General features: G+C 58.3%; 3 protein-coding genes across 7 annotated transcripts; all 3 read right to left on the reverse strand.

Moving 5' to 3' along the window:
• Positions 1 to 371: 371 nt before the first annotated feature.
• Positions 372 to 4123, reverse strand: TAGLN (transgelin). The gene is made up of 5 exons (XM_063311069.1): positions 4033 to 4123; positions 2312 to 2508; positions 1877 to 2054; positions 1322 to 1424; positions 372 to 982 (listed from the first exon to the last, which is right to left on the reverse strand). Exons 2-5 carry the CDS (start codon positions 2489 to 2491, stop codon positions 838 to 840), a joined length of 606 nt encoding a protein of 201 aa, XP_063167139.1. The 5' UTR covers positions 2492 to 2508; positions 4033 to 4123; the 3' UTR covers positions 372 to 837.
• Positions 4124 to 4952: 829 nt separating this feature from the next.
• Positions 4953 to 17889, reverse strand: SIDT2 (SID1 transmembrane family member 2). Of its 5 annotated transcripts, none has more exons than XM_063311047.1 (28): positions 17657 to 17889; positions 17021 to 17142; positions 16559 to 16723; positions 16135 to 16180; positions 15507 to 15608; positions 15319 to 15402; positions 14842 to 14941; positions 14001 to 14063; positions 13579 to 13672; positions 13114 to 13190; positions 12542 to 12553; positions 12213 to 12284; positions 11998 to 12075; positions 11769 to 11819; positions 10712 to 10830; positions 10038 to 10111; positions 9842 to 9908; positions 9566 to 9639; positions 9362 to 9485; positions 9000 to 9117; positions 8653 to 8789; positions 8184 to 8292; positions 7918 to 7994; positions 7770 to 7816; positions 7245 to 7350; positions 7002 to 7112; positions 6552 to 6665; positions 4953 to 5773 (listed from the first exon to the last, which is right to left on the reverse strand). In XM_063311047.1, the coding sequence occupies exons 1-28, from the start codon at positions 17846 to 17848 to the stop codon at positions 5711 to 5713; spliced, it is 2598 nt and encodes an 865-aa protein (XP_063167117.1). In that variant the 5' UTR covers positions 17849 to 17889; the 3' UTR covers positions 4953 to 5710. The 5 variants fall into 5 exon arrangements, 4 of the variants coding, with proteins under 4 accessions (XP_063167117.1, XP_063167116.1, XP_063167118.1 ...); XM_063311046.1 differs by having other exon boundaries at positions 13998 to 14063; XM_063311048.1 differs by lacking the exon at positions 12542 to 12553 and having other exon boundaries at positions 13998 to 14063.
• A 2266-nt stretch (positions 17890 to 20155) lies between these two features.
• PAFAH1B2 (platelet activating factor acetylhydrolase 1b catalytic subunit 2) lies at positions 20156 to 23920 on the reverse strand. Its single transcript, XM_063310989.1, has 6 exons — positions 23799 to 23920; positions 23507 to 23594; positions 23034 to 23123; positions 22039 to 22155; positions 21605 to 21727; positions 20156 to 21012 (listed from the first exon to the last, which is right to left on the reverse strand). The coding sequence occupies exons 1-6, from the start codon at positions 23831 to 23833 to the stop codon at positions 20734 to 20736; spliced, it is 732 nt and encodes a 243-aa protein (XP_063167059.1). The 5' UTR covers positions 23834 to 23920; the 3' UTR covers positions 20156 to 20733.
• Between the last annotated feature and the right edge of the window lie 2289 nt (positions 23921 to 26209).

A 26209-nucleotide genomic window follows, 5' to 3' on the forward strand; every position in this document is an offset into this window, starting at 1 on the left:
AGTCCCCTCTGCTCCTCCTTCCCGCCTCCCACAGCAATCTGCTCCTGCAGGTGGAGAGGCAGGGCTCCTGCTGCCCAGCCATGCTCCTTCCTCACAAGTCCTAGGAATTGGCCCCGGGGGCACGAAAAGGCTGCTGCTGTGGGACGTCTCTGGCCCAACCCCCGGCCTCTCTGCCCCCAAGTTGTCCCAGTTAGGGGCACTAGGACTCGCCCTGGCCTGGCCATGGAAGTTCCTCCTGCAGAGCAGCCCAGCCAAGCAGGAGGCAGCCTTTGACCCGCTTTCTGTGTCCTTCTGGTCCAGCCGTTCTGCTGGCCAAAGCTTTTCCTAGCATCATAGTGGCAGCAGAGAAGAAGAGGAAACTCAAGTTGTAGCCAAGGAACCTAAAAGATTCATAGTTTTTAATTTGATGAACCAAAAAAAAACAGTACAAAGGAGCAGGCTCTGTTCCATGCTCCTGGCAGGGTCTGTCAAGAGGAGGCTCCTTGCTGGGGCAACTTCAGCCAAGTTCAATTCTGCAGCTTGGGGGGTCTTCCAGCAGCACCGGGGTGCGTGGCATGGCCAAAGCGGGCTGGGTGTGTGTGTGGGGTGAAGCAGGGAGCATGCAGAGGCCATGGCACTGGAGCAAGTTGGCTGCCTGGCCAGCCAGCTGTTGCTATGCAGCAGCAGCAGGAGTCCTCGGGCACAGGGCCCTTTCTGGGACCCGCTTAGGGGCACGGCAGGGAGGTTCCCTGCAGAATGCCGCAGCCCAGCAGCAGGGGCACTGAAGTTTGCTGGGCTGTTAGCAAGAGCGGGAAGGCCGGCTGGGTGGGGGAGGGCAGCGCGGCAGCCAGACTTGGCTTAGCTGATGATCTGCCGGGGTCGGCCATAGCCTGTCATGCCTGCCTGCGACGCGCCTTGGTTGGAGCCCATCTGCAGGCCAATCACGTTCTTGCCCTGTTTCAGCTGGCTCTCGGAGAAGTCCCGTCTGTTCTCCTGGGCTTTCCTGGGGAGGGAAAAGTTGGATTCACAATGGGGCAGAAGCAGTTCAGGATGGCAAGCGCTGCTGCCGCCGCCACCGCCCCCAGTCCACCCAGCAAGCTACGTTTCTGCTTCCTTGGCATGAAGGCAACGTCTGCAACTAGAAATTGGCAGGGGGAATCTCTTCCTGCAAAGAAGCGTCATCACACAAAGACAACATTGCCCTGTAAAACGCGCCCTCTGCAAAGGTGCCAGCTGGGACTCTCCCCTTGGAGCAAAGGCGAAGTCTGAGTTTGGGGCACTTGGTGGGTCACACTGCCCTGGTCAAAACAGGCTATTGGGGGCACCTGCTGCTGACACTTACTTCATGAACCATGATGGGTCGCCGCGGTAATTCCCGTCGTTCTTGGTCACGGCCAGGCTCCCCAAGGCCATCAGGGTCCGCTGAACAGCCGCCATATCCTTGGCTGGATGGAAAAGCAAAGGGGGCCTGAGGGCAGAGCCCTGCTTCAGCAAGGCCTTCCAGGCTCCCCTGCATTTCTCTACTGGAGGGGTGGCCTAGCTCAGCCTCTGCTGCAGCCCTTGCCTTGCCCAGGAGCAGCCCTCCAGGGAAAGACCACTGGAACCCCCAATGTGGCCTTTGGGGCTGAGGCTGCCCCTGTTTCGAAAGCCCCCCTGCTGACCAGGAAGCGGGTCCTTGTGGGGGGTTCCCTAATTCAGCATGCTATTTTTGCTGCCATTTCCACCTCTGCTTCCATTTGCTGAACGTGAAGCCGAGGGGGACCTTCTTGGTCACCCTGGAAGACGGACTGTTACAACCGAGTCCCAGCCTTTCAGAGGTATGGGGAATATCTTGAATTCTGGCTCTGAGCAATGGAACAAAGCTCACCCCCGCCCACAGCCTCCCACAGCCTCCCACCTTCAAAGAGATCCACTGTCTGGAACATGTCTGTCTTCACCACCCCGTAGTCCTCTGCCGCCTTCAGGAAGTGGGAAATTTGCTCCATCTGCTTGAAGACCATTGTAGGGGGAGGATCTGGGATCTTCACAGGCTTGGAGCCACTGGGGTATAGGCTGTTGACCAACTTCCCGAGGATCTGCCAAGGCAGCAAGCAAGGGCCGTGGCTTACTCAAGGGTACAGGTAACACCAGAACGGGGCCTGACCCAAAGACCAGGGCTGAACCTCCCCAGCCTTCCTCTCCCCCCACCCCACTTCTGGGCCACGGCACAGGTGGAGGCCACACCTTCCAAAGTGGCAGGGGATGCTCGATACCAGGGCCTGAGCTTGCCCAGAGCCACTGCCAGCTGAATCCAGGCCAGAAGGCAGGGCAGCCGAGGTGCCCCGATGCTTACAATGCCGTTCTTCAGCCAGACTTGGAAGCCCAGCCTCCCACGTTCAGGGCGCCCCACGTCGGGCCCACACTGGGCCACCACCCACTCGACCAGGCGCTCTTCCAGCTCGTCGTCATATTTCTTCTCAATCTTGGCCTGAACGTCTCTGCTCAGCCCAAAGGAAGGCCCCTTGTTTGCCATGTCTGCAAGAGGAGGATCTGGGGAGGGAAAGGCAGGGAGGTGAGGTGGCCGGGGCTCTTCCCCAGTTGCAGATCCAAACACAGAGAGCAGGACGACAGACAGCGATGGAAGGCCCTGCCACACAGTGGGCTAAGGCTTCCATTGGCTCCTCCAGGCCTCCTGTCGCCTGGGATGCAAAAGTTCCTGCGAACTGCCTATTCCGCCCATTTCCTATTCCGCCATTCCACCCACAAGGGCTGAGTGGAGAGATTTCTCAAACCCACACCCCCGGGTTCACAAAGGCCCCTCTGCTGCTGAAGCGCAGGCGCTATGTCTGTCTTTGCTGGCTAGCTGGGAGAGGGCGGATGCCCACCAGCCTCTCTAGAGACTGGCAATAGCCTGCCAAGCTGCCAATAGCTGCTTGCGCCTTTTGCTAACTGGGAGCTGCAAAGCAGTGGCGGCAGCAGCAGCAGCAGCAGCAGGAGGATTCATTCTGAGTGCACGTTGTCGCCTATCCTGTGCTCCAGCCGCCCGTGCACCCGGGGCGGCCACGGCCACGGCCACGGCCACGGCCACGGCCACGGCCACGGCCTTCCCTGCCCGGTCACCCGGGCAAGGAGGCAGAAGCAGCGTTTCTAGCTTCGTAGTCTCGGGCTGTCGAACGTCGGAGGGATGAGCGCGGGCCGGCGGGCGAGCCGGGAGGGATTGGGCACGCGCCCGCGTACAGCGCCTGGGGTCGGGGACGAGCAGGTATCATGCAGCCACGGCCACTCTCACACTCAAACCACAAGCGCGGCGCGCCTCAGGTGCGCCGAGTCCAGCTGTTCTGCGGCCGGCCGAGCCACGGCTTCCAGCCTTTCTTCTGCCCTTGTCCGGAAGCAGACCTCCAGCCTGCGGCCGCTTCCGCACCCCAGCCTCGCTGCGTTGGCGAACGCCGGGGCGGCAGCCGCTTTATACACCCCGCCACGCCTCCTCCAGGTTCCGCTCCTAGCCCGAGTTCCCCCCGAGCTTCGGGTGAATTCCACACACACCCCGTTTCCTGTGACCACGGCAGGCCAGGCGGGACAGCCTGCAGAGCGATTCAGGGATGTCTCGGTCAGCGCCAAAAGGAAATGCCCACGGCAAGGGCCCCCGCCGTTCCTCAAGGGCAGCGCCCCGTTCCCCGCAGTTCCGACGCTCTCCTGCTCGCCGCCCTTCCCCTCCCCAGGCGTTCGTGCAAGCGCCGCTCTTGTGCAAGCACAGCTCCCCCCCCCCCGCCTTCGCCAGAGCGCCTCTCCCCCCGCACCCACCCCCGGCAGGTCAGACGCCCAACCGGGGTTGGGAACGGGACTGGACGGGGGATGGGGCTGGACGGACCGGCAAGGGGAAGCCCTCTCAGCCCAGCTTCTCACTGTAGCTGTAGCCATAGCCTTGCCCCCCCACTCTGCCCCCTCAGGGGCCATTCCAGATGGCTGTGTGGGGTGGCCTCGCTTGCCTGCGCAGCACCCGAGCCCAGCAAAGCAGCCTGGATCCTGATCAGCCTCCCGCATCACCCCCTTCCCATGACCCGGAGGAGCACTTACGGGCGACAGCTCCAAGGATTCCCCGACGCTGCTCTGCCCAGGAGTCTGCAGCCAGAGGCAGCCAGGCGGGGGGGCTAAAAGGCTCCGGCCCTCCGGCCCGTGACATCACCCCAACCCTCCCCCCTCTGGCCCAGGAGAGCAAATTCTCTGCACACCATATTTGGGGAAAGACTCCAAAGTCAGCCAGAGAAGCTGCCTCAAGACATTCTTGGCGTGCCTGAGTCCGAGCGGATGTTTTGGCCGGGCTGGTCCAGCAGAGCCAGTCCTTTTTAGGCAGGGCTCTTCCCAGGCGAGGTGAGATGTTCAGCAAGACAGCCCCCACACTGCACTCTTGCTCCCCTGATGAGGTCACTGAGGGGAGCTTCAGGGGGGGCAGGGGAAAGGACCCACAGCAACAGGCTGCTGGTGGTTTATTGCAGCCTGACCCTGAACACAAGGCAGGCCCCAAGGAGAGAAAATTGGGGGGGGGGTTCCTGGAGAAGGGGGGGATGTTGTCACTGCATCACAAGTGGCATCTGTTCCACAAGGACCCCCACCACGCACCCCAGATCTCGGGGCAGAGACGGAAAAGGTGCCCCCCCCTCTCTGCCCAAAGAGCAGCTGCTTCCTCCAACTCTCCCAGCCCCTCCCTCAAGAAAAAAAGGCAGGCCAGGCCAGGGCATCTTTTATCGCTCATGTTGGGCAGCAGCATCTGCAGAGACCAGAACACCAGTTTTCTTCAGCAGCACTTTATACTAGGAACCGTTTCAAAGGAAAACCATCTCAGCTGCAATCCAAAACCAGGCACCGGACAAATTCAGAGGGAAGGCCTGGTCTCCTGCTTCAAGTGGGGAAAGAGAAACACACTGCCTCTTGCCCCCCCTCCCAGACTGACCCTTCGGATCTCCCCTTGCCCCCTCCCCCCACGTGCAGCCCCTGCATTATGGTGACTGAGGAGGCCCCTCCCCAGGAAATGAGGGCTGGCTTTCTCTGGGGCCAAAACCAGGGAGGGACCACCAGGGACCACTCAGCTGCCCAGACCTTCAGTCACTCCCACCCGGGCAGAGACCCACCAGCCCGCTTCCTCCCCATAAGCAGTGAAACACGTTGTGCCTGATGTGTTTGAAGAGGCGGCGGCACCCCTCTGCTTGGACGCTGCTGCTGCCGCTGCCAGTGCTAGCAGACGGAGGTCCCAAGTGCCATTGCTCCCCGGAAGCAAAGCTCCCCGCTCAGAGAAAGAAGGCAGCTGCATCACAAGGGGGGTCCTCCAGTCATCTGCGCAGGCACCGAGGAGAGCCGTGTAGTTTCCCAGAGCTGCCCCAAAAGGAGCCCAGCCTGTCGCTGTTCTTCTCTGCACCTCCCCACAGAGTTGTGGCAGTGCTGGACCCCTACAGAGGGGCCTTTTCTCTCCACCCCCCCAGGCCTCCCCGGGGAGGGAGCGCTGCTGATGGCCGAGGAAGGGAAACCGACACCTCCAGGCAGAGACGCAACCCAGGCAGCATTTGAACACATTGCCCTGGGCCCTCAGGGTCAGCTCTCAGAGGCTCAAGATGGGAAGGTCTCAGGTAGGTCCTCGTCAGCCTTGTTCCCCTTCTGCGGGCTCTTTTGATGCGTTTGTGAGGGGGGAGCCCACAGCCGTGCCCCCTAGTGCCCGCCAGATGGTCTCTGGCCTCTCTGCCAAGGAGTCTCCAAGTGCCACTCAGAAGACATAAATCTTGTCACGCTGGACACAATTGAGGTCATCATCCAAGGTCAGCAGGACCTGTGGCAAGAGGAAGGCGGCATCAGGTGCAGGAGGCCCCTCTCAAGGTGCCTGCCAGGGAAGGTGGATGGCAGACGCTGGCCATGGGCCAGCACGCAGGGTCCAGGTGGCCTCGGCCCCGTGCTGTGCTCCGGAGGGAGATGGCTCCTTTGATGGGGGACGTCACCCAGCCCAGGACCGCTGGCACACTTTTCCAACAGCAGTCAAAAACTTATCTCCCCCCGCCCAGGCTTTAGGTAAGCAGCGTTCTGCTGGCCACTGTCTCCTTCTCCAGAATGTTCCGCTTCTCTTTTACACACCGATGGTTCTGCTCATGCAGCAACCTTCCCCAAAGATGTTTGACCAAGCCAAAGATTAAAGCTAGCTGTCCGAGAGGTCTTAAAGAGGGCTGGTGCGAAATTGCCAAGGAAATGGCTCAGATCAGCCCCTGGGCTGCAGGGCAGGAAATGTCCCCCCAGGTTTGAGAAGGGGCTACAGGACAGATGTAGGGAACTGGAGGCTGCCAACTGACCCTAACATCGGTCCGAGCCCACGGAATGAGGAAGCGCCCAAGGGTAGCCCGGCCCCTCTGCCAGGAGCCCGGAGCATCTCCCCAGTCGTCTGCCACAGGACAAGATCCTGAAGCTCCCGAGGAAGGGAACCCCCCAGAATGATCTGGCAATGGAGACGCAGCGCTTCAAAGCTCCCAGGTCCTCGGGACGCTGGACTTCAGGCCACTGCAGGGGCCGCCCATGCCACTCTCCCCACCAAGGCAGCCAAGCCAGCTGGAGACACCTACCAGGAAGGAGCCAAACATGGCGATGGAGGAGAGGAAGTGCCAGACGTCGTGGTCGTCGAAGAAACCCAGCAGGATACACTCTCGGTTGTGCTCGCGGGACTCGGCTGGCGTTTTCTGTGGAGATCAGGGACCAACCACTTTGCAGGGGTGGGGTGGGCAGCAGGGCAGATTAGCCCCCACCCCAACAGACCTCACCAAGCGGAGGGAGGCCAACTTTTTGCAGGCTTTTCTTGAGAGCTGCTCACAAAACCACTTAACCCAACCATTCCAAACTAGCAAATAACGGTGCACTGATGCGCAGACCGAGCCGCCAAAGGATGAAACTGAGCTTTGCTTTGCCAGGATGCTGATGCAGCCCCAAGGCAGCTCTCTTGGATGAGCGAGGAGTCCAGCCTCCCTTGGTGGATGAGAGAGGCTGCCGGCCAGCCCTGTGGAGGAAGGATACCTCACCTGCCAGGTGCTCAGGCCCTGGAAGAAGAAAAAGAGGGCAAAGCCCCACACGACGGAGGTGCAGATGATGCAGAGCAGGGAGATCAGCAGCAGGCGCTCGCCGCTCCGGAGCTGTGGGGAGGGGAGGGGTCAGGAGGGCAGTTTGGAGGTCCGGTCAGGAACTGCACCGCCCTTTGGCCAGAGAAGCAACTGGGAGCCTGGCCACGGACACTCTCACAGCAGCGGCCAGAAAGGGGATGGTACCTTCATGATAATGTAGAAGGCAAAGTAGAGCAGAAGATTGCAGATGCCGATGGCCAGCAAGTAGGAGGCAAAGTCATTGGGGCGCATGATGAGGCCATAAGCTGCCCTGGGGAGAGGAAGAGAGTCAGGTGCGGCACCAGAGAGGGCTCCAGGACGACCAGGAGCCTGCAATGCTGGACAAGCAAAGCCTGCCCCGTCCAATGAAGGTGCTCTGAGGGAAACCTGATTTCAAGGCAATTTGGGCAGGTTTAGAGGCTCAAATGCAGCAGGAGGAAGCCACCCCCTAAAGCAGCCATTCACACCTCAAACGCGGGCAGAAATCCTTCAGTCTCTTCATCAACCAACTGGGCAGGGAGGGAGCCAGGTGGAGGGCAGCCTAGGAGTGCGCCCTGTCCCAGCACCATGCCCGCAGCCCTGCCCCTCCAGCCCATTTGCCCGAGGGGGGAGCTCAGCCACAGAGGTGCCCCATGCAACTGGCAGCCCCTCTCCAGGGCAGGCACATTCAGCCCAGCTGATCTTACTCACAGGGACCAGTTGATGAGGTTGCCCATCACCAGCAGCACCATCCGATCCTGCGGACAAAGTGGAGGGGGGCAGTTGGTGAGGCCTCCAGAAAGAGGCAATCCTTCCAGAAGCAGCCAGAGAGAGGGGAGGTGCCAGCCTGCCCCCTCACCATGTACATGGGCCCGCTGCACTGGCGGATGCAGTCCGTGTACAGCACGTGAAAAATCCTGCGCCAGGTGCCAGAATCTGGGGAGAGAGAGAGAGAGATGCTGAAGCCCCAAGGGCGGGGTGGGACTGCACCACGACTTGCACTGGCACCCCCTCGGGGATCCTGCTTGTGGGGCAGTCCCACCCAGGCCCCCTGGGAGCTTGCAGGAGGAGAACAGGTGGTCCTCTCCTGAGAGCCCGGCCGCCCCGCAGACCACACCCGCTCACCCAGTTTCCAGCGGCCCATGTAGTATAGCTGGGTGCTGAGCAGCAGCGTGGCCAGGATATGGATGACTGAGAAGACAATCCAGAAGGCTGTGTTGCCTTTGCCAAAGACCTGGGGGGCCAGAGAGCTCGTAAGTGCCAGGATCAGGGAGAGGGCAGAGGCTCAAACAGGGGCGAGGGCTGTCTCTCAGGTGGCCTCTTTGAGGAAGGGAAAATGGTGTTTCCAGAACCTCCCCCCAAAGGGAGAGAGAACCAAAGCAGCGTCTCCTGTGTGCAGGGGCCAGGTATGGGTGCAGCTCCCCCCCCAGCAGTTCTGCCTTCCTGCTGATGGACTTTTTAAGGCAACCAGAGGAGCCCTGTGCTCAAGGGTTGGGGCCCACGGCCTCCCTCTGGGGCGGACAGCCGCCTCCACAAAGGATTAGTGCCCCGCAGGAGGGCAGAGGCCCCACAGCCTCTGCTTGGGCTCACTCACCACCCCCACGACAGAGAAGAAGATGATGACGGCCAGGCAAGCGTAGGCGCTGTAGGCACTGGCGTTGATGTCGGGGTGCCTCTTCTGATACAGCTTCAGCATGCAGAGCCCGGCTATCATGTACATGAAGGATGTGTCTGCCGGAGGAGAGCCACCGGCTGAGCACAGGGAAGCTGCACTCTGCACGCATGTGGGAGACCTTTGCCTCGCTCTTTAGCCCCAGGCCAAACTGCAGAGACAGACCGCTGGGGCTTCTGCAGGCCCTCCTTGGGCCTCGGGAGCTGGGCAAGGTCACCCGGCCAGGGATGATGTAGGTGGCCCTCACCCCACTGCCAAGTGCCACTCACCAAACTGGAAGTTGGTATAGTTTGGGCACACGTGGTAGCAGGCACTGAGCAGACCCTCCATCATGAGGGCGGTGCCCATGGCATAGAAGAGGCCAAAGTGCTTTGGGATGCCGCACTCCTAGAAAGGGATACCCCATCTGAGAGAGAAGGGTCCTGCCTGTCCCCTTACCGAGGGCTGACATCCCACCCCAAACCCACCCAGCCCCCACTTTCCAAAGGCTGCAGTCCGAAAGCGAGAGTAGGCCTTTCTGCTCAGCCTCCCCCGGCATCAGCCATGAAGGGAGGAGGAGAAAAGGGGCGAAGAGCAACGGGACCCTCTCCAGGCAGCAGGAGTGGCCCCCATGCCCGTGGGCAAGCCTCACCGCAGCCTGGAAGTCGTTGCGCATCAAGGCTCGGTTGTAGCTGATCTCACGCTGCAGAATGATGAGCAGGAAGAGCAGGCCCAGCAGGACATAGCCCAGGTTGCTGAGGATGTTGTTGAAGGCGCTGGAGGGGCGGGGAGGGGCAACATCAGGCCCCGCGGCCCAAGGAATGGGCAACACAGAGGCCCACCGCCCGGGTCCTACCTGAGGTTGCTCAGAGGGTGTGCGCAGAGGAAGTTGTAGTAGCAAATGTCCTGGTTCCCAGTAACGTTCACCACCTGCAGAAGGCAGGAGAGTGACTTCTTCGCCACCAGGGTCCGGCCTGGGGTCCCAGAAAGCTTTGGCCCTGCCCGGCCTGGCCAGCGGTCAAGCAAGGCCAAGCAGCTCGGAGCCGGGCTTAGCTTAGGGCGTAGCCAAATCAAGGGTTTGGTGCCTGACGGTTGGCAGCGCTCGAGGCGGCGGTCAGCAGGGCTGCATTACCGTCTGGTAGGTGATGACCAGCTGGACGACTGGGAGGGCGTAGAAGACCGCAATGGTGGCGATATTCCTGCAGAGGTGGGGCAAGAGGGGGGTCCCCATTAGAGGGCCCTGACCAATTTCCCAGGCATGTGGAGCCAGGAACATCTGTGGGGGATGGATGCACAGCCAGCCCCCAGTCCTGCCCCAACTGTCTCACCAGAAGTAAATCTGGTATTTCTTCCGCAGCACTCGCTTGTCTTTGCGGGACAGATCCGCGACACACAGGAATTTCTGCAATGAGACACAAGCGTCTTAATGAGCTTCAGTCTCATCCTCACGCCCCAAACTCCCTCATCTCCTCTGGGATACTCTCTCCTGCGCAGCCTGGAGCTGGCAGCCTTCCCAACCGGGCCCCTCCCCTCCGGGCAACCAGGAAGAGGCTCCTGCTGGGGGGGGGGGTCACAAGTCACCCCCAAGCCCATGCGATCCACAAACTGCTCCTTCCCCCATGGCCCAAATTTCACAGCCCTTCACAGGGCACTCTAACCCTCATTCCACCCGGAGTGTTTCTGCAGCCCGCTTGCAGCTGGACTCTCCCAGTGTCCTTGTGAGTTACACGCACACACAAGCTCTGCTGAGCCCTCCTTCCGATGGCCAAAGGACTTGGGGTACACATGGGGGGGCCTCATACTTCTTGGCCCCTCCTCCAGGAAACCGTGTCTTTTCCTGGGCTTTGCAGTGGCAGCTGCAGGATCCCAGGAAAGGATACGTTTGGTGGCAGAAGGAGAGCTGGCAGGAGCAGCGCATGCTCTCCACATCATCCTTCTCCTTTCCAGCCCCCTGGGCATCGCGACTCGCGGCCTCGGAGCTGGCCCTCTCCCACTGGGCAACCTTGGTGCGGATGACGTTCTTGTCTGACTCGATGTCAGCCAGCGTGTCGTAATCATCCTCTTCCACGGAGCTGAGCGAGTCAAGCCGGGGGCGTCCCACCACGTTGTCTAGGGAGCGATCTGGGGGGGGGGGCGGTGAAAGCCAGTGTCACTGCAGACTGAGGACACCCCATGCTTTGAAAGCGTGTCAGCCCATGTCATCGAATTACCGATGGAGCCAACCAGAGCCTGCTGGCTGTTCGCCTGTCTGGACATTGAGTGGCCAGGAGGCCCCAGAGGCAGAGAAAAGGCCAACAGCAACCACCCTCTTTTCCCCAAGCGCCCTTTGCCCTGCAGATTGGAAGCCATGCAATCACCTGGCCTCGGGGGGGGGGGGACATCATGCAGATTACTGCTCCCCTCCCCCAGTGAGCTTTCTGAGGGGCCTCATTCTCAAGCCCCAGAGGGAGATGGCTGAGAAGCTGGGCATCAGAGTTAACCATGGGGGCCCATGGAAGAACCAGGAAGGAGGGGGCGCATGAGCTCATTCTCTGGCTGAAGGCCCCATGGGCAGCCCCTCAGGAAGCCCAGTTCCTCCACTGAGGGAAAGGGATGGGATCTGGCATCCCAGGCCGGTGCCCCTGCCAGCCAAGCTGCAGCTCAGCCAGCTGTCTGCAGACTCTGGGCACTCCTGAGAGAAAGCTAAGTCCACGGATGTCCTGGGCAAAGCCCCCAGTTCTGCAACTGTTCCGCTCTTCCCTTGGAGGCAGAAGAGCCACCCAGAGACTCTGAAGTGGGAACAGCTGGGGAAGAGGCTGAACCAGGGCATGTGCAGGGAACATGCCGTGCCCCACCGAGGGGCTGGTGGAGGAAAGGAGAGGCTCACGCCTCTTCACCTCCTTTCAAGCCACAGCCAGCATTTCCAGGCTCATCTGCTCAGCCTAGAAATGCTTTTAAAAAAAGTTTTCTTTTCTAAAAAGCCCGAGAGGCCTGGCCCACTGCTGGCCAAGGAGAACAACCAAGCCAGGCTGGGGGCACCAGGAATGAGCTGCCAGACTGAAAGGGATGCCAGTCTCTACCCATTGCAAAGGCTGCCAGGTGTCTCTGCTGGTGCTGGCACAGATCTTGCCCTTGGGAAGGAAGGAAAGTTATGCAAAGCGGGCCCGACCTGGCCAACTGGGCACACTTGGAAGCCAAGGATGGCCCAGCCCACAACCACCCTCCTGAGGAGACCCTGCACACACACAAGCTGTGGGCTGGCCAAAAGGAAGGGCCCCCAGCTCCAGCGTGCTGGGCCACGCATCTCACCAGCGTAACTGGAGGAGGCTTCCGTGGAGAGCAGACTGTCTGTGACGTTCTCGGTGCTGGCAGCGGACCCGGTGTCTGCTGTGGAGAGGAGGGGCCCGCCGGGGTGATCAGTACAGCCCATCTTGCAGGGGCCAGGCAGCAGGAAAGGAGAAGCCCCCCCTTCCCAACAGCCAGGGGCTCTCCCTACCCTATCTGGCTGGGAGGCTGGGACTCACCAAAGGACCCGTAACTCTGGCTGCTGAGGGGAGGGTGTCCCAGGTAGGAATCCGGGGCGTCTGGGGGATTCCCTGCAGCAAAACAGCAATGGTCCAGCCGGGAACAGGGGGAGCTGCACCATGTGCCTGTGCCCTGGCCAGCCTTGAACTGGCCAGCCCGTCTGGAGGGGAGCTTCGAGGATGAAAGCCCAGTGCGGGGGGGGGGCATGTCTGGCTCTCAGGGGCCAACGCCCTTCGCTGCAACGGGGCAGCCTAGCTTGGGGCCTCAAGCTCCCCCCCCCAGCACGGAAAACAAGAGAAGCAGAGGAGCCAGGACGCTGGCTGCTTACCAAGGAGAGGAGCTTGGCGTGGAGCGTCCCAGGGAGGGAGGGAGGGAGGGAGGGAGAAGACAGAAGCTGTTTATGGACAGAAACTGAGACAGCCACCTGGCGCAGAGGAGGATGCATGCTGCCATTCTGAAAAATGGTTCTAACATTCACCAGCTGGATTCTCAGCACATGCCAGCTCCTAGCCCAAGATTTACCAAGTGCAGCGTCTACATCTGTGTAACATGCAAAACCAGAGAAACCAGGTCCTTGCAACACCCTGCACCACACAAACTATCCTGACCGCATCTCGGCACAGTCTGGCGTGTTGTGTGAACCCACCATGAATTACGGAACTGCGCGTGAGGCTGAGTCAGCACTGGAGCTCCAGCAACTGAGAACTGAACCCTGCAAGAGTCAGACCCCAATCGGATGTCAGCGTGCACCCTCGCCACTCCCTCCTGATTCAGCAAAAGTCTGCAGCAGTCGGGACCGTGAGCAACCCTCGAGCAGAAGCGGATTGAAAGGACAGGCCTGTCCCTGGCCAGAGACCCAGAAGCTCTCCTGCTGGGGAACGGTCCCCCCGGGCTCCCTACCTTGCACGCCCCTCTCTGAGCTGGGCGTCTCCACAGCGCTCAGGAGGCATAGCTGCCGCCGCCTCTGCTTCTCTTGCCTGCAAAGACACGAGCCTGCTCTGAAAGAGAGTGCACCCCTCCCGCAGGAAGGTCCCCAGAGGGGAGCAGAGGGCACCCAGGTAGGCACCGAGCCTCCCTCGGGCCAAAATGGTCTGTATCCTCCATCAGGCTGACATGAATGCTGCTTCCCCAATGGCCGAGTCTTCAGGAAGCACAGAGGGCCTCTGGGCACACTGGAGCCAGGCCCCCACAGTAGGGCCAGGCCACGTCCTCCTGCTGCTACAAAGCCCCACCGCCAAGGCAAAAATGCGATCAGGTGAATGCAATGGTGGCAGCGGTGCTGGCACCAGCAGCTGAGCAATGCTCAGCGGGAGAAGGAGAGGAAGCGCACACTCTGGTGGGGCCTGGACCCAGGAGCAGACTCACCGCCAGTTTTCCCAGCAGGCAATGAGCACCGTCAGCACGTAGAAGGACAGGAAGACACCCAGACAGAAAAGGATCCCGTCTACGTAGACCTTTGCTGCAGGGGAATGGGGAAACAGCATCACACATCTGGGAAGCCTTGCCTGAAAGCCCCCAGCAGGCAAGGGCTGCCGGTCTCCCAAGCCCCCCTCCAAGCGGCTTCCTTCACAGCCCACCGGCCTCTTTCAGCCACTGACCTCCAACTCAAGGCTCCCTGGGTATTTGGCCAATTAGATCTCCCCCCCCTCCGCATTTAGGTCTATAGGGGAGCCTGCTCTGAGTCAGGAGTGGCAGTTGTGGACAGCCATCCCCCCAGAAGAGTCATTGTTCTGCTCCCCCTCCTTCTCCAGACGAGGGCAGGTGCAGATGTGGGGTCTGCTTACAACTGACAGCAGGTGTCACCACAATGTGCAGGGTTTTCTGGCGGTTGCCTTGGTCAACAGGCTCATCTGGAAAGACACAAAGGCCAGGATCAGCTAACCTGGAGGAGTGCCCAGGCCGCAGCTCCCCTTCCCCACTGGTGCCCACAGAACCTCGGGCACCAGCCTGATTCTGAGGGTCCTGCCTTGACCTTTAAGTGAGCCACCTCCTTGCTGGTCACTGGGGGCTGCCTGGAGGCATTCAAGCCCTGAGCCCATGTGCTGGGGCTGTGTCAGGGTTACAGGTAGTCCCCGGGGGCTCTTGAGACAAGCCACCTTCTTGTCCCAAAGAGGGGAGCCTGGGCTAGCTGTAAAAGCAGAGACCAGAAGGAAAACCACTCCGGCCTTCCTTGCTCTTTCGCGGTGTCTTAAAATTGCTCCCACATCTCTCCAGATGTTTGTTCGAAGCACAGAACAGACTGCCAGCTCGCCCCTCCTTGCCCCAAATGCCTCCCAACATCCTTCCCCATGTTCCAACGTGCACATCTGCTTTGTCCCCCAAACATGCTGGTGGAATTGACCAAGCAGGGTGGGTGGAGCAGGGGAAGCAGCTCTGGCACACAGACCCTCCTTGAATGGCAGCCTCTCCCCCACCAGCGGATCCATGGGCGGGCTGGACCAGGATGCCGAGTCTCTTGGGAGACAGCGTCCCACCCCACGGGAATAGGCCAACTCCCAGATCCCTCAAACGCGAGGCTCCATTGTACCCGGATGCTCTCCTAGCTGCTGCCAAGTGGCAGGACCTCAGTGACAGAAGCCACATGTGCAGGCAGATCCCGGATCCCTCAGCCCACCTTCCTCTTTGTACCTTCAGAAAAAGGATAGTAATGCAACGCTCCCCCGCACGCTTCATCTTCAGTCTTCACCACTACGACCACGTAGAAACTGTGACTGGGGAAATCTTTCTTCTGCGAGAAACCCAACAATAGAGAAACCCTTTGACTGAACATCAGAGATACTGCCCCCACAGCAACTCTTAAAACCCCAAAGCTGGGCAGCTGGAGGCTCTCCGTTCACCTTTCCAGGTGTGCTGGTCCCCACTTGCTAACTGTTGTGTTACAGGCAGCGCCTGGCCAAACCCTCCAGAGCCTGTGTCCCCCTTCGGTTGAAGATCGCTGCTTCTGGAGCCAGGGGCAAGATGATCAGTTTAGGCCATCCGATACCACTGCCAGCACTGACTAACTGATGCCATCTGATACCCCAGATAACGGGAAGGCCGGCCAGGGCCAGTCAGATTACAGGGCTCTGACTGCCTTCAGCAGAGCTCCCCGCCAATCAGATGTACCTGCACTGTGATGGCTGCCTTCTTGGTCATGGTCTGGTAGGTACCAATGAAGGCCACGTTGTTATCTAAGTCATAGACGGGACACTGGGCAGTGGGAAAGAAGAGAGGAAAGTGGGGCAGCGTCAGTCTCTTGAATGAGAGCAGGCGTGGAGCCTCCTGTGTTCTGTAGACACCCCCTGCTCACTGACCAGAATATCCTGGACGGAAATGACCGAACAAGGGAAGGCCGTGGATGAGGTCACTTTAATGATGGCAGAGTCCACCCCCTCCGGGAACTCATATTTGAAATACTGTTGGTCAAGAAGAAAGGTGAGCTTCTTCCTTCTTTGGCGTAGCACACCCAACCTGCAGCACCTCCTTTATCTGCCGGGTGTGATGGCTCCTCAGGGCGCCCTTCCTGAGGCTGGGAAGCTCCTATGAGCGCCTCATCAGGGAAGCTGGCAACCGGGGCCTGGAACAGCCACACCCTGCTCTGAAACCCTGCAAAAGGCACTCCGAGCCCAGGAGAACCAGGGCAAGGAGGCTGCAGCTCAGATTAGGGTGTCCCTCAACCCCATGAGTCTTGGAGCAGCCCCCGGTCCTCCCTGCAGAACAGACCCACAGCCTGGGGGCAACAGGCAATAGTCCGGGCGCTAGGAGCTGGGCAGGCAGAGCATCTGGCCTCTCACAGGAAAGTGTATGTCCCCAAACCCAGCCTAGTCCTTCCTGCTAAACAGCCAGGCCCAGACCGCAGAGGCGCCCAAGCCTTGGCCAGAGGGTCATCTCCCTCCCTCTGAGGCAACGGGCCCCCTCCTGCCTCGAGCGCTGCGGGCCTACCTGTGGCTGGGCTGCCGTGGCGTTGAAAGTGAAGGGCTCGCCCGTCCTGCATCAAGAAAGAGCAGCACAGGAGGCAGTTGGGGCGGGCACCGCTTCCTGGCCCAGCTGACGAGAGAGGGGCTGCATTGCCTGTCTGCCCTCTCTGCTCAGAGACCCCACCAGAAAGCGGGGAGGAGCTGCTGCTCCGCATCAGCTTGAGTGCGCATTTTGCACACGCGCAGAAAAACTCTTTCGCAATTTGAGTGCTTGCACGGGGCACACACTCCTGGGGCTGTGCATGGAGAACCTTCAAACTCCCCCATCGCTGCCTCTTCCACCAGGCAGGGTCCACCCCTCACTTTTCTCTGCCCTGCCCAGGGAGCCGCCACTGCCGGTACTCTTGCCCCCTCACTCCCGCCCCAGGGGACCGGCAGCCCCAGCGCACCTGAGCACAAAGTTCTCCACGCGAGAGACCTGCAGCTGGTACGAGGCGTTGTACGGAGAGAGCGTGGAGACGTCCACGAAAAAGAACTGCGTCTCAACCTCGCTCTTGGTGGGTGGCTGGCACAGGGTGCGGCTAACGTCCTGGTAGAGATACTTCCTCTGGAACCTGCAGGCAGAGAGAGGCTGGAGCTGCCGGGGGCGTCTTGGGGGCCCTTACCAGACTTTCTATGAAACCAGGGCAACCGGGCCCAATGCTCTGGCCTGGGGGAGCAGGCTGAGACCCCTATGGCAGCTGTGTTGTCCTTCCATGGCAACGGCTCGGGGACCCGGCAAGCTGAGGTGGTGCTGGTTCGGAGGACAGGGGAACCCCGTCTGGGGCCGGCTTCCCAACGGAGCAGACCTGTAGGGGAGCCCTGGGCAGGGCCGTGGGAGCGCCCTTCCCACGTGGGAGCAGAGTACTCACAGGCCCCGGAGGATTAGGGGCACCTGAAATGATACCACGGCTTCCTTCTGGCGGACCACGAAGAGCACCGGCCTCTCCTTCTGCTCGGAGAGCACGTTCACCGAGACACGGACACCCTCCGTCTGCCGGACAAGGAAAAGAGGGGTTGGCGCTGAGGCTCGGCAGCCTCGCCGGCAAGGGCCCCCAAGCGCAGAGCCAGCCCCAGCACCATGGGTAGGGACTCGAGGCTCCGACACCTCCAGGCCCTGGGGACCGGCGGAGACAGCTGCGTTGCGGGGCACGACCCCGGGGCTCGGCTGGCAGGGGCACGGGCGGGGGGTCCGAGAGGCCGGCCAAGGAGGGGGGCAGATGGGGGAGGCCCCGCCCTCGCCCCCTGGGAACCTCCCTGCTCCTGGGGCGGGGGGGAGCCCTCATTCGAGCTGGGGTCTCCTCTGGGCGACCGGCGCTGCCGCCACCCCCGCTTCCTGCCCGCCCGAGGTGCCAGCGCGTCACAAGGCCCGGGCGGAGGACGGCCCGCGCCCTTCAGCCTCTGGCCTTGGAGCCTCGGCCGCGGGGTTGGGGGGGCGATCTTCGGAACGGCCGAGCGCAGGGGAGTCCCCGGCGAGAACGAGCGACCGGGCAGCGGCAGCGGCTCACCCGGTTCCGCGTGACGGTGTGGTTGAAGGCGTAGATGTTGAGCAGCTCCCCGTTCACCGCGTCGCTGTACGGCTGCTCGAAGGCGGCCTCCTTCTGCGCCACGCGCTTGTCCGCAGGCCCGGCCGCGGCCCCGGGCAGGGGCGGCAGGGGCAGCAGCGGCAGCAGCAGCAGCGGCAGGGGCGCCCTCAGCATGGCCGGCGGGGGCAGCGAGACGGGAACCCGGCGGATAGACGCTCCGCTCCGTCTGGGCGGTGCCGCCGCGGAGACCGCGCCTTTTAAAGGGGCGGGGCGGGCCGCGGCGGCGCCAGCCGGCCGCTCCGGGCCCCTCGATGCCGCGACGCCGGCTGCAAGTTCGGCCGCGGGCCTTCCGAGGGGAGACGGAGCGCTTCGCCCTGCCCTGCCCAGATGACGGCCCGGGTGGCCGAGCTGCTGCCCGCAAGGAAGCCCCCGAGGCGAGAAGACCCCAGCCACAGCCCCCGTCCCCGAATGAGACGCTCACAAGGACTCGTTGGTCAAACATCTATCTTTATATGGAAATACGCACTAGACCAATGAGCTCTACCAGTCATCAATGTCACTTAGCCAGAGCAGATTCATCACTCAAGGGGCATGGAAGCCTCCAATTCTGGGCAGGGGGGGCGAGCAACTGTTCCACCCCAACTCTCAGCATCCCCTACAAAGCAAAGGTTGGCCTCAGCCCCTCCCCACGTGCACATTACAAGCAAAGGTCAACCAGGCCTTCATCTGCACCTCCCTCTTCTCACCTGCTGCAATAAATAGAGAATCAGCAATGCTGTTCGTGAAGGGACAGACAAGATTCTGGTTGCAGCACATAACTGTAAACAGGAACAAGATGCGAAGAGAGGCATTCTTCAACTGAAGAAGAGAGAGGCTGGTTATATAAGCAAGCGGTGCTCCTGCATCAGCAGCTGATGAGCCAACCCAAGTCCTCAGCAAATCTGAGGGGCAGGACCTCTTTGGAGGATACAGATTGCTGGCCCTGGTGGACGCAGCAGAGTCTGTAAGATGCTGCCACATTTCCCAGGCCTGCTACAGATTGGAGACCTTTCTAACATGGCAACACAGGAAGAACATGGAGCTTTCTTCCTGTTGAGATCAAGACCTCATCCGAGGGCAATAGCTACCAGTAATGGTAAGGGCCAGGATGTAAGAGCAGCAACTGGTGTGTGAAGAAGCCACCAGGCATGCCTTCTGCCCATTGGCTTATTCCCAGGTCTCTGGCTTTCCAGAAAAGGAACAATGGCAGCAGAGATGGAACATGACAGAAGCATTGTGTGAGCATTAGGTCAGTGGGAGCATTTCCCACAAAAACCAGGTGCATCCTTGCAGGCAAGCAGCAAGGTCCCACTAAGACAGCCCCTGCCCACCCCCAGTGCTGATCTCAGGACACCAGCAGCAGAGCACTTCAAGAGTACAGTTCCGCTCTGGAATTCTTTTATGGAGCAAGGGCCTTGTGCTTTTGCCACACTGAAGCTTGTGCCGGAGGAAATGATAGGAGTCAGGCAATGCAATGGAAAAGGGGAAGGGCTAGGCAGCCATGGACGGTCTCAGGGGAGGGTGCCCAGAAAACACTCATGGCCAAGAACTCACCATGAACAAGGAAGCCTTCTTAGAATGAAAGAAACAAGAAAGCACAGCAGGCAAGGTGTGGCTCTCCAGAGGCTCAGCTGGGGTGGCTTATGGGGGAGGGGGAATTATGGTAACACCTAGATGGTCACACACTGCATTCCCTACACCGGACTCTCAGGCATAAAGCCACATTTGGGGAACTGGGGTAGCACACCTTGCTGCCAAGTTGACGAACACCTTTGCCAAATCACTTGCTCAGATAAAGAGATGAAGCATCTTCCTTCTTAACACTGTACGTTTAGGAACAAGACTTTTCTCCCACTATCTCACTTCACTTTGTAAGATTGAAAGGACTCTCTTCCAGGTATGAATTAAGGCATTACGCCTCAGAAACTTTTTCTAACTTCTCATTACACCAAACCTATAGAAACAGGCTTCCCTTCACAAGGGGCCTTTTTCCTGGCCGACCTGAAATATCTGGAGCAGATGAAAAGGTTGCAGCTTAACTGCCTTCCCTGCCAGAGGCCTCATTTGCATGACTAAAAGCTTGTACAGGACCCACACAAAAAAGAAATAGATGCCTTGTGTCAAGCCCTGGAATTCATCAAGCTTGGGCCTTGCAAGAAGGGAAGTGTGGATTATGGGGAGTGGGTGCAATGGAACAATCACTTGCTTTTTACTCTTTAAAAAGAGCATTCTGCAGCAGGAGACACCCTAGCGAGATGTCAGTTTGATGTCGATGGGGATGAATGAGCAGAGACCAGGCTCTGAGGCCTCTGACAAGCTGAGAGTGTCACACCAACACACCTCAGGGGCAAGTCTTCCATGAAGCCGACCGCCTCCCACCCTGTTCCCAGCAAGAGAACATCATCCTTCTAACAGAAATGAAAACAAGCCAAGCTAAAGGAGTTCACTCACTCAACACATAATTGTTCACATGTATCAAGTTGTCACATGTAGCTGTATCCTGTTCCGGTTCGTTCACTCATTTGCCAAAGCAAGAAAGCAGCTAATATCACTTAAAACAAAAACCCAAACCCAGTAAATATAAAAACTCTTCAAACAATTCCAACTTTTAAAGCAGCAGCTACTTTTCAGTTCAGGGAGTGGAATGTGAGTGCAGCCAATGGGCTCAGGCATTTCAGCACTGTTGACAGCCCAGACACTTGAGGAGGGAGGAACGGCGGTGACAGCAGAATACGAGCCAGCAGGCTGCTGACGAGCATGCTCACACCATGCGTGAGAAACGACGTAAGATCCCGCTTCCCTTAGAAAAAACCCGTTCAGGCCAAGTGACCAAAGTGGCCTCTGGACTTCTTTGGCCAGCAACAGGCCGCAACACTAGCCACGCCACCCTCCGCCTCCCCTTCCAGTGCTAAACACAACACCCAGTAACATTCAATAATGGAAAGCACGTTGAGTGAGGATTCAGTAGTGCCACGGAAAAAAGAACTGGGCTGATGGAGCTGGGCGGGGTGGGGGGGCTGTCAGGCCAGAGTGGCCTGCTTCTCTTCCGGGGTTTCCTCCAGCAGCTGCATGATGAGTTCATGGAGGGGTTTGCAGATCTTGGTGTAGCCAGCACCTGTTAGGTGCAGAAAATCAAACATGTCGTGGCATGAAATGGTGCCATCCGAGTGCACAAAGCCTCCATCCACATCCAGCAGCTGGACACTGGCCAGCTTTGGCAGGGAGGTCTTCAAGAGCTGGTTCACCTTGGAGTTCTTCTGCCGCAGGGGGTTTGGCTTCTCGCCTCGAGGGAGCAGGCCCTTGAAGGAGGGAGGGGAAACAGGCAGTCAGCAGGCCCCAATCTCTAGGAAAGCTCGCCCCTAACACTGGCATCGCTCTGCACACCGACACCCCCCCGCCCATTCTCTGGACATTGGCACACGTGCACTGCCTCTCTGGCAAGCTGAGACCTTAGTCCCAACTCGTCCTTCAGAAACATCTATCACCGTTTGTTCCTAAAGAGACTCCCTTGGATGCATTTTGGCTTTTCCTCACCCTTTTTATTTAGATTAATCTGTATGTGGAGAATTACAGAATCACGTATTGCTCTTATGTAAAGCCTTCCCTTCTGAGGAGAACATGAACTCCTTATAGTTGCCTTTGTGAAACAAATTATTCAGATGCTTACAAAAATTAAGCTGTCAAAAACAACGGTTAAATTGGAGGCTGTCGGATGCAGACTCCCAATTTTTCTTCCTCAGCCAAGCTAAGTCTTTTCTAATTGATTTCCTGTAACAAAAGCCAGCAGCCGACCACAGCCCTGCCCTTCTCATGATGCTGCCATTCCTCCTGATAAAAAAGCACAAGCTACAAAAACATACCGACATACCCAAAGATGCTACTTGCACATACCAGTACGATAATCTTAGCCTGGGGCTGCCGTGTATTGATCAGTCTCACAATGGCCTCTATTCCACCAGCTACTTCCTCTGCTGTGTTTTCATGGTTGTTTGTTCCAACCCAAACAACAATGACCTGTGATCGAGGGACCAGAGAGAAACCAATCATTTCTGCATTACACGGCTTCAGAGGAAGAACATTGCATGATGCCTCTGTAACAACATTTCGATGCCCAGAGCACATTGCAGGCAGTCAGCTCTCCGCTTCCTTGGCAGCCATAGATATCATGCTGTTAGTGTAATAGATCAGAATTAAAACGACATAGAAATGCTTTGGGTGAAACAAAACCTAGCAAAGGGCAGTGGTGTGTGTTTGTGAGAAAGAGAGGAAAAAGAGAATGTTACAGGAAGTTTCTTGTTCTTTCTCACATATACAGGCACCCCTACCTTGGGCTTAATATTTTCCAGTTCACCGTTCTTCAGTCTCCACAGAACATGTCCTGTAGTGTCTCCACCAATCCCAAAATTCAGTGCGTGTAATGGTGAAAATAGTTCTCGCCATATCTGTAATGAGAAATTTTAGGAATCATCCTTGAACAAAAGCAGAACATTTCAGGAATAAACCATCGATGTAGCTAAGTATTCAAAGGTTCATTAGATAGGGGGGAAAAAGGATCATTTCTATTCAGACTTAACCAAAGGATCCATTCTGGGCCATTTGGGTAACTCCAGATCAGGATGGGCAATGTTTAAAGAGTCTCCTGATCTTTTGGAGGCTTGGAGATCATCCTATGATATGACCAAACTATCTGGACTGGGAATGGAATTGGTTTGCCTTTGGAAAACCTCCTGCTCCATTCCCACTGTGCAACACCACCACAAAAACAGAACCAAATTATGACACTGAAATCCAGCTATTATATTGTCAGTGATATCATGGGATGCTCTATGTCACCTAAGGACCAGATGTTGCCTACCCAGGAGGCACTTGGGCTGCCCAAGATGCTTGTGCATCCTCAAGCCATTTAAGAATCTTCTCAACATGATAGTCCACTAATATATTGCTGAACAGGCTTTGAGGAACAGTCTCTGGAAGAAGGCTTTCCTGGCATGAGCCTTTATTTTGTCTTTTCAAATCAGAATTATCGATTGAAGCTTTTACTCTATAATGGAAATTAGAGTTTATTTATTGATAGTTCACTGTTTATTATTGATCAATTTAAAGATGATGAATAGAAAAAGGATAACGTTATATAACGGCAAATCTAAATTTTTACTCAATTACAAAAAAAATCCTGTAACTGGATTAGAACAAGATGCATCCAGCCCAGCATTTATTGCAGAAACCCAGAACGTGCAAAGCGGGCTCTTCACGGACCACTGTGTTGGTTCAGAGTGCCCATGAGGCAAGGCAGCTGACGCCAAACTGTGCCCCCCAGTACCTCATATTGCTGTAACAGCTGAACCATGGAGTCCCCCACGAACAGCACGTCCGGCTCCTTGTCCTTGCAGTCCAAGACAAATCGATTGTGCTGGAGGGAAGGGAAGGGAAGGAAAGCGAGCAGGTTGAAACATCAGCGGGTCTCTGGCGCAAAAAGGGCCGTGGTTTCCCCTCCGGCACCCTCGAGGCAGCCTCTTCATGGGGTGGGGGACCAAAGACGCACGAACCCACACGGGGAAGGTTAGGGACGCGGCCCCTTCTGGCAGGTCAGCCATGCGGGGAGGCAGAAGACGGGCGCGGTCCGGCCCGCGAGCACCGACGCGCCGCTCCATTTCGGTCCCCGGGGCAGGTCCGAGAGCGCGGCCAAAGGCACCGCTCCCCGCGGCCCTTTCTCTTCCCGGGCAGTCCCCGTGCGCGCTCCGGGTGGCCAGCGGGTCCTTCGAGCGGGGGCGGCGGCAGCCGTTGGAGGCTCACCTGGGACATCCACCGGTCGTCCCCCTGCACGTCCTCCGCCGCGTGGGGCATCGCCGCCGGGTTGGAGTCCCCCTGGCTCATCCGGTCCCTGCCGAGAGACGAGCCGTGGGAGGGAGGCCGCCTGCGGGCCCGGCGCCGTCCTCCGCGGACGCAGCCAGCCGCCCCGCCCACCCGTCGTCATGGGAACCGGGCACCGGGGCGGCCCCGCGGCGCGGGAGGAGGACGGGCTCCAGCGGAAGCTGCCCGGAGGGGGTCGGCGGCCCGCCCGCTCACCCGCCCGCCCCACACTCACGCTGCCGGCGACTGCGGCTCCCCCCGCGCCTCCATCGCAGCTTCTCGGCGATGATCCAGGCCCGCCTCCTCGGCCGCCTCCTCACCCTCCCCGCGGCTCCGACGGGCGCGCCCCTCCCTCGCTCCGGCCGCTCCGCAGCGCGCCTGCGCGATGACTCGCTTCCGCCGCCTTCGCGGCCCGCCGCCGGAAGTCCCGCCCCGCCTAGGTCCCTGGAGGCCCTAGCGTTCTCTAGAGGGCGCTGGTCGGGCTTCTCACCCCCTCCTCGCGGGCTTTTTTCGCCGGCGCCATGTTGGGGGCGGGAAGAGTGACGTGCCTGGAGGGGAGGGGCGTCGCCTGAGGACGTCAGAGCTGCTTCTCGGGGAGTCGCGGAGCTGAGGGACTTGGCGTCGCGGGGCGGTGGTTTCCCGCAGCCGCTTCCGGGGGCAGCGCGGGAGCAGCGGGGCCGCAGTCTCCAGCCAGGGAGGGGGCCGTCCGTGTGGCAGTACTTGAAGCCCCGGCTACTGAGGGGTGCACCTGATGAGTGCCTGGCAGAGATTCCAGTCGCAGCGCGCTGAGCCTTCAGGAATCTTGAGTTGAGGGGGTTCCCAAGCAACCTCCGATGATGCCACGTGCCCGTTCTGTGCGCGTTTCTTTCATAGGCCAAATGGCAGGGCAGAGGTGGGGATGTAAGTCAGGAAAGGAGGGGAGCCGGAAAGATACTTTCCTCCCTATCTGCTCAGCCTAGGCTGTAAGCAGAAAGCAAGATACATGGTCCCATTTCTTCAGCACCCTGAATTCTCTTGACAACTAAGGTAACAGAAACCAAGGATTTTGTGGAATGGACAATGAATATTTATCATCCACTAAGTTGGGCCTGGTTGCCTGAGTTTGAAAATTCCTCTGGAATCTGAAATAGCTGAGATTTTTAAATCAGTAACAATGTAATGTTAACCTCTGGCTGTTCATCAGTTGAAAGTCCCAAAGTGAAAATATATTTGTAGAGTTGCAAAGCAATTATAGAGCTGCCGGTTTTCCTTCAGTTTGAAGCACCTTATCTTCTCTTAGCGAGAGCACTGTGTTTGGTGCTTACATATGTCATGTGACCTGCCATCCCATTGCTGCTTAAAGACAACTTAATTCCTTTATGTCTCTCCTGAAGCTTACAGATTTACTTCTTACATTAATGTCCTGATTGTCTTCTTCTGGCCTGGGGGCTCTAGACTTTTCCTTTGCCAGAAGAGGTGCCTACCCTAAGGAGCTAAGAACTGGGTGCTTGCCACTGTAGAAGTAATGTTGAGAGCCAGAGCTTTTCAAGCTGGTGATGTCAGTTGCTGAAAAGTGCAAGGCAAAACTCTGTTAAATATAAGATGGAACTGTGCTCTCTTATTAGCACAAAACATCAGCTATTATAAAGGCTTCCCACTAGAATGAAATACAGGCCCTTATCTACTAGTCTTGCTGTGTTGTATCTGGGAAACTTCTGCTGAGTTTGAGCCAGGGAGGCAGACGCCACCTGGACTTCAACAATAATTCTTCACTGAGCATTTTTGAAGTCACAGAACAAAAATAAGGAGCAGGTGACCTGGCAAAGGGTGTGTGTGTAATGGGAATAGCCAGGTAAAGTGATGGCATGGAGTAAGCTTTTTCACCTGGCATCCACGTGGGCCGGGTCAGCTGTCTCAGTTGGTATGGACATACCTGAGACGGTCCCTTTCTCCCCTCCACGTAAGGATTGTGTTACACACACGGTCCCAGGTTCGGCTTATAATTAGGGACACACAGAAGTAACTTCCAACTGAACACTGAGGCACAACAGGTTCTATGGAATACATGGAGACCCAGTGAATTTAAAGGAACAGCAAAACTTCACTGGTTGCAAGGTACAGTTGCTCTCTCTCTCACACACACACACACGCTCAACCACACTTGCCCACATCCAACTAGGCTGCCAGGCACTAGCCAGAGGGACGGAAGCCGCCAAGTCTGGATCCGAAGACCCAAGGAGTGGGCGGGCTTTGGGGCCCCTTTTATTCCCCAAAGTCCTTGCTTTTATGATTCACGTGACTGGCAGCTACTCTTGCCTTGTTAATTTACAAGTCTGGTAGCTGCTGATGGGATTGGGGGTTTCCATGTGCTCAGGCTCAACTTCGTCTGGTTCAGGTGACATTTTCCCTTTGTTTTGACTTGCTTCCAACTTGTCTACCTCCCTGAAGGGGTCTTTTAGACAAGTTTCCTGGCTTTTGTCCTCTCTGCTCACGTGCCTGCTCCATCTTTAGGTAATGGCAGCTTCAGCCTAGTCTTATTAATTGCTAGCTGAATGTTGGTCAGTGCTCCTTCGATTCTCTTTTCAGCGACATGGAGCAGAGCCCATCAGCCAGTGGCAAAATCAAGGCGTTTGGCTCTTTTTGCCTAGTCTGGGGGGGAAGGGGGTT

This window comes from Candoia aspera, chromosome 9 (assembly GCF_035149785.1).
Source record: "Candoia aspera isolate rCanAsp1 chromosome 9, rCanAsp1.hap2, whole genome shotgun sequence".
In the NCBI taxonomy this organism is placed as follows: domain Eukaryota; kingdom Metazoa; phylum Chordata; class Lepidosauria; order Squamata; family Boidae; genus Candoia; species Candoia aspera.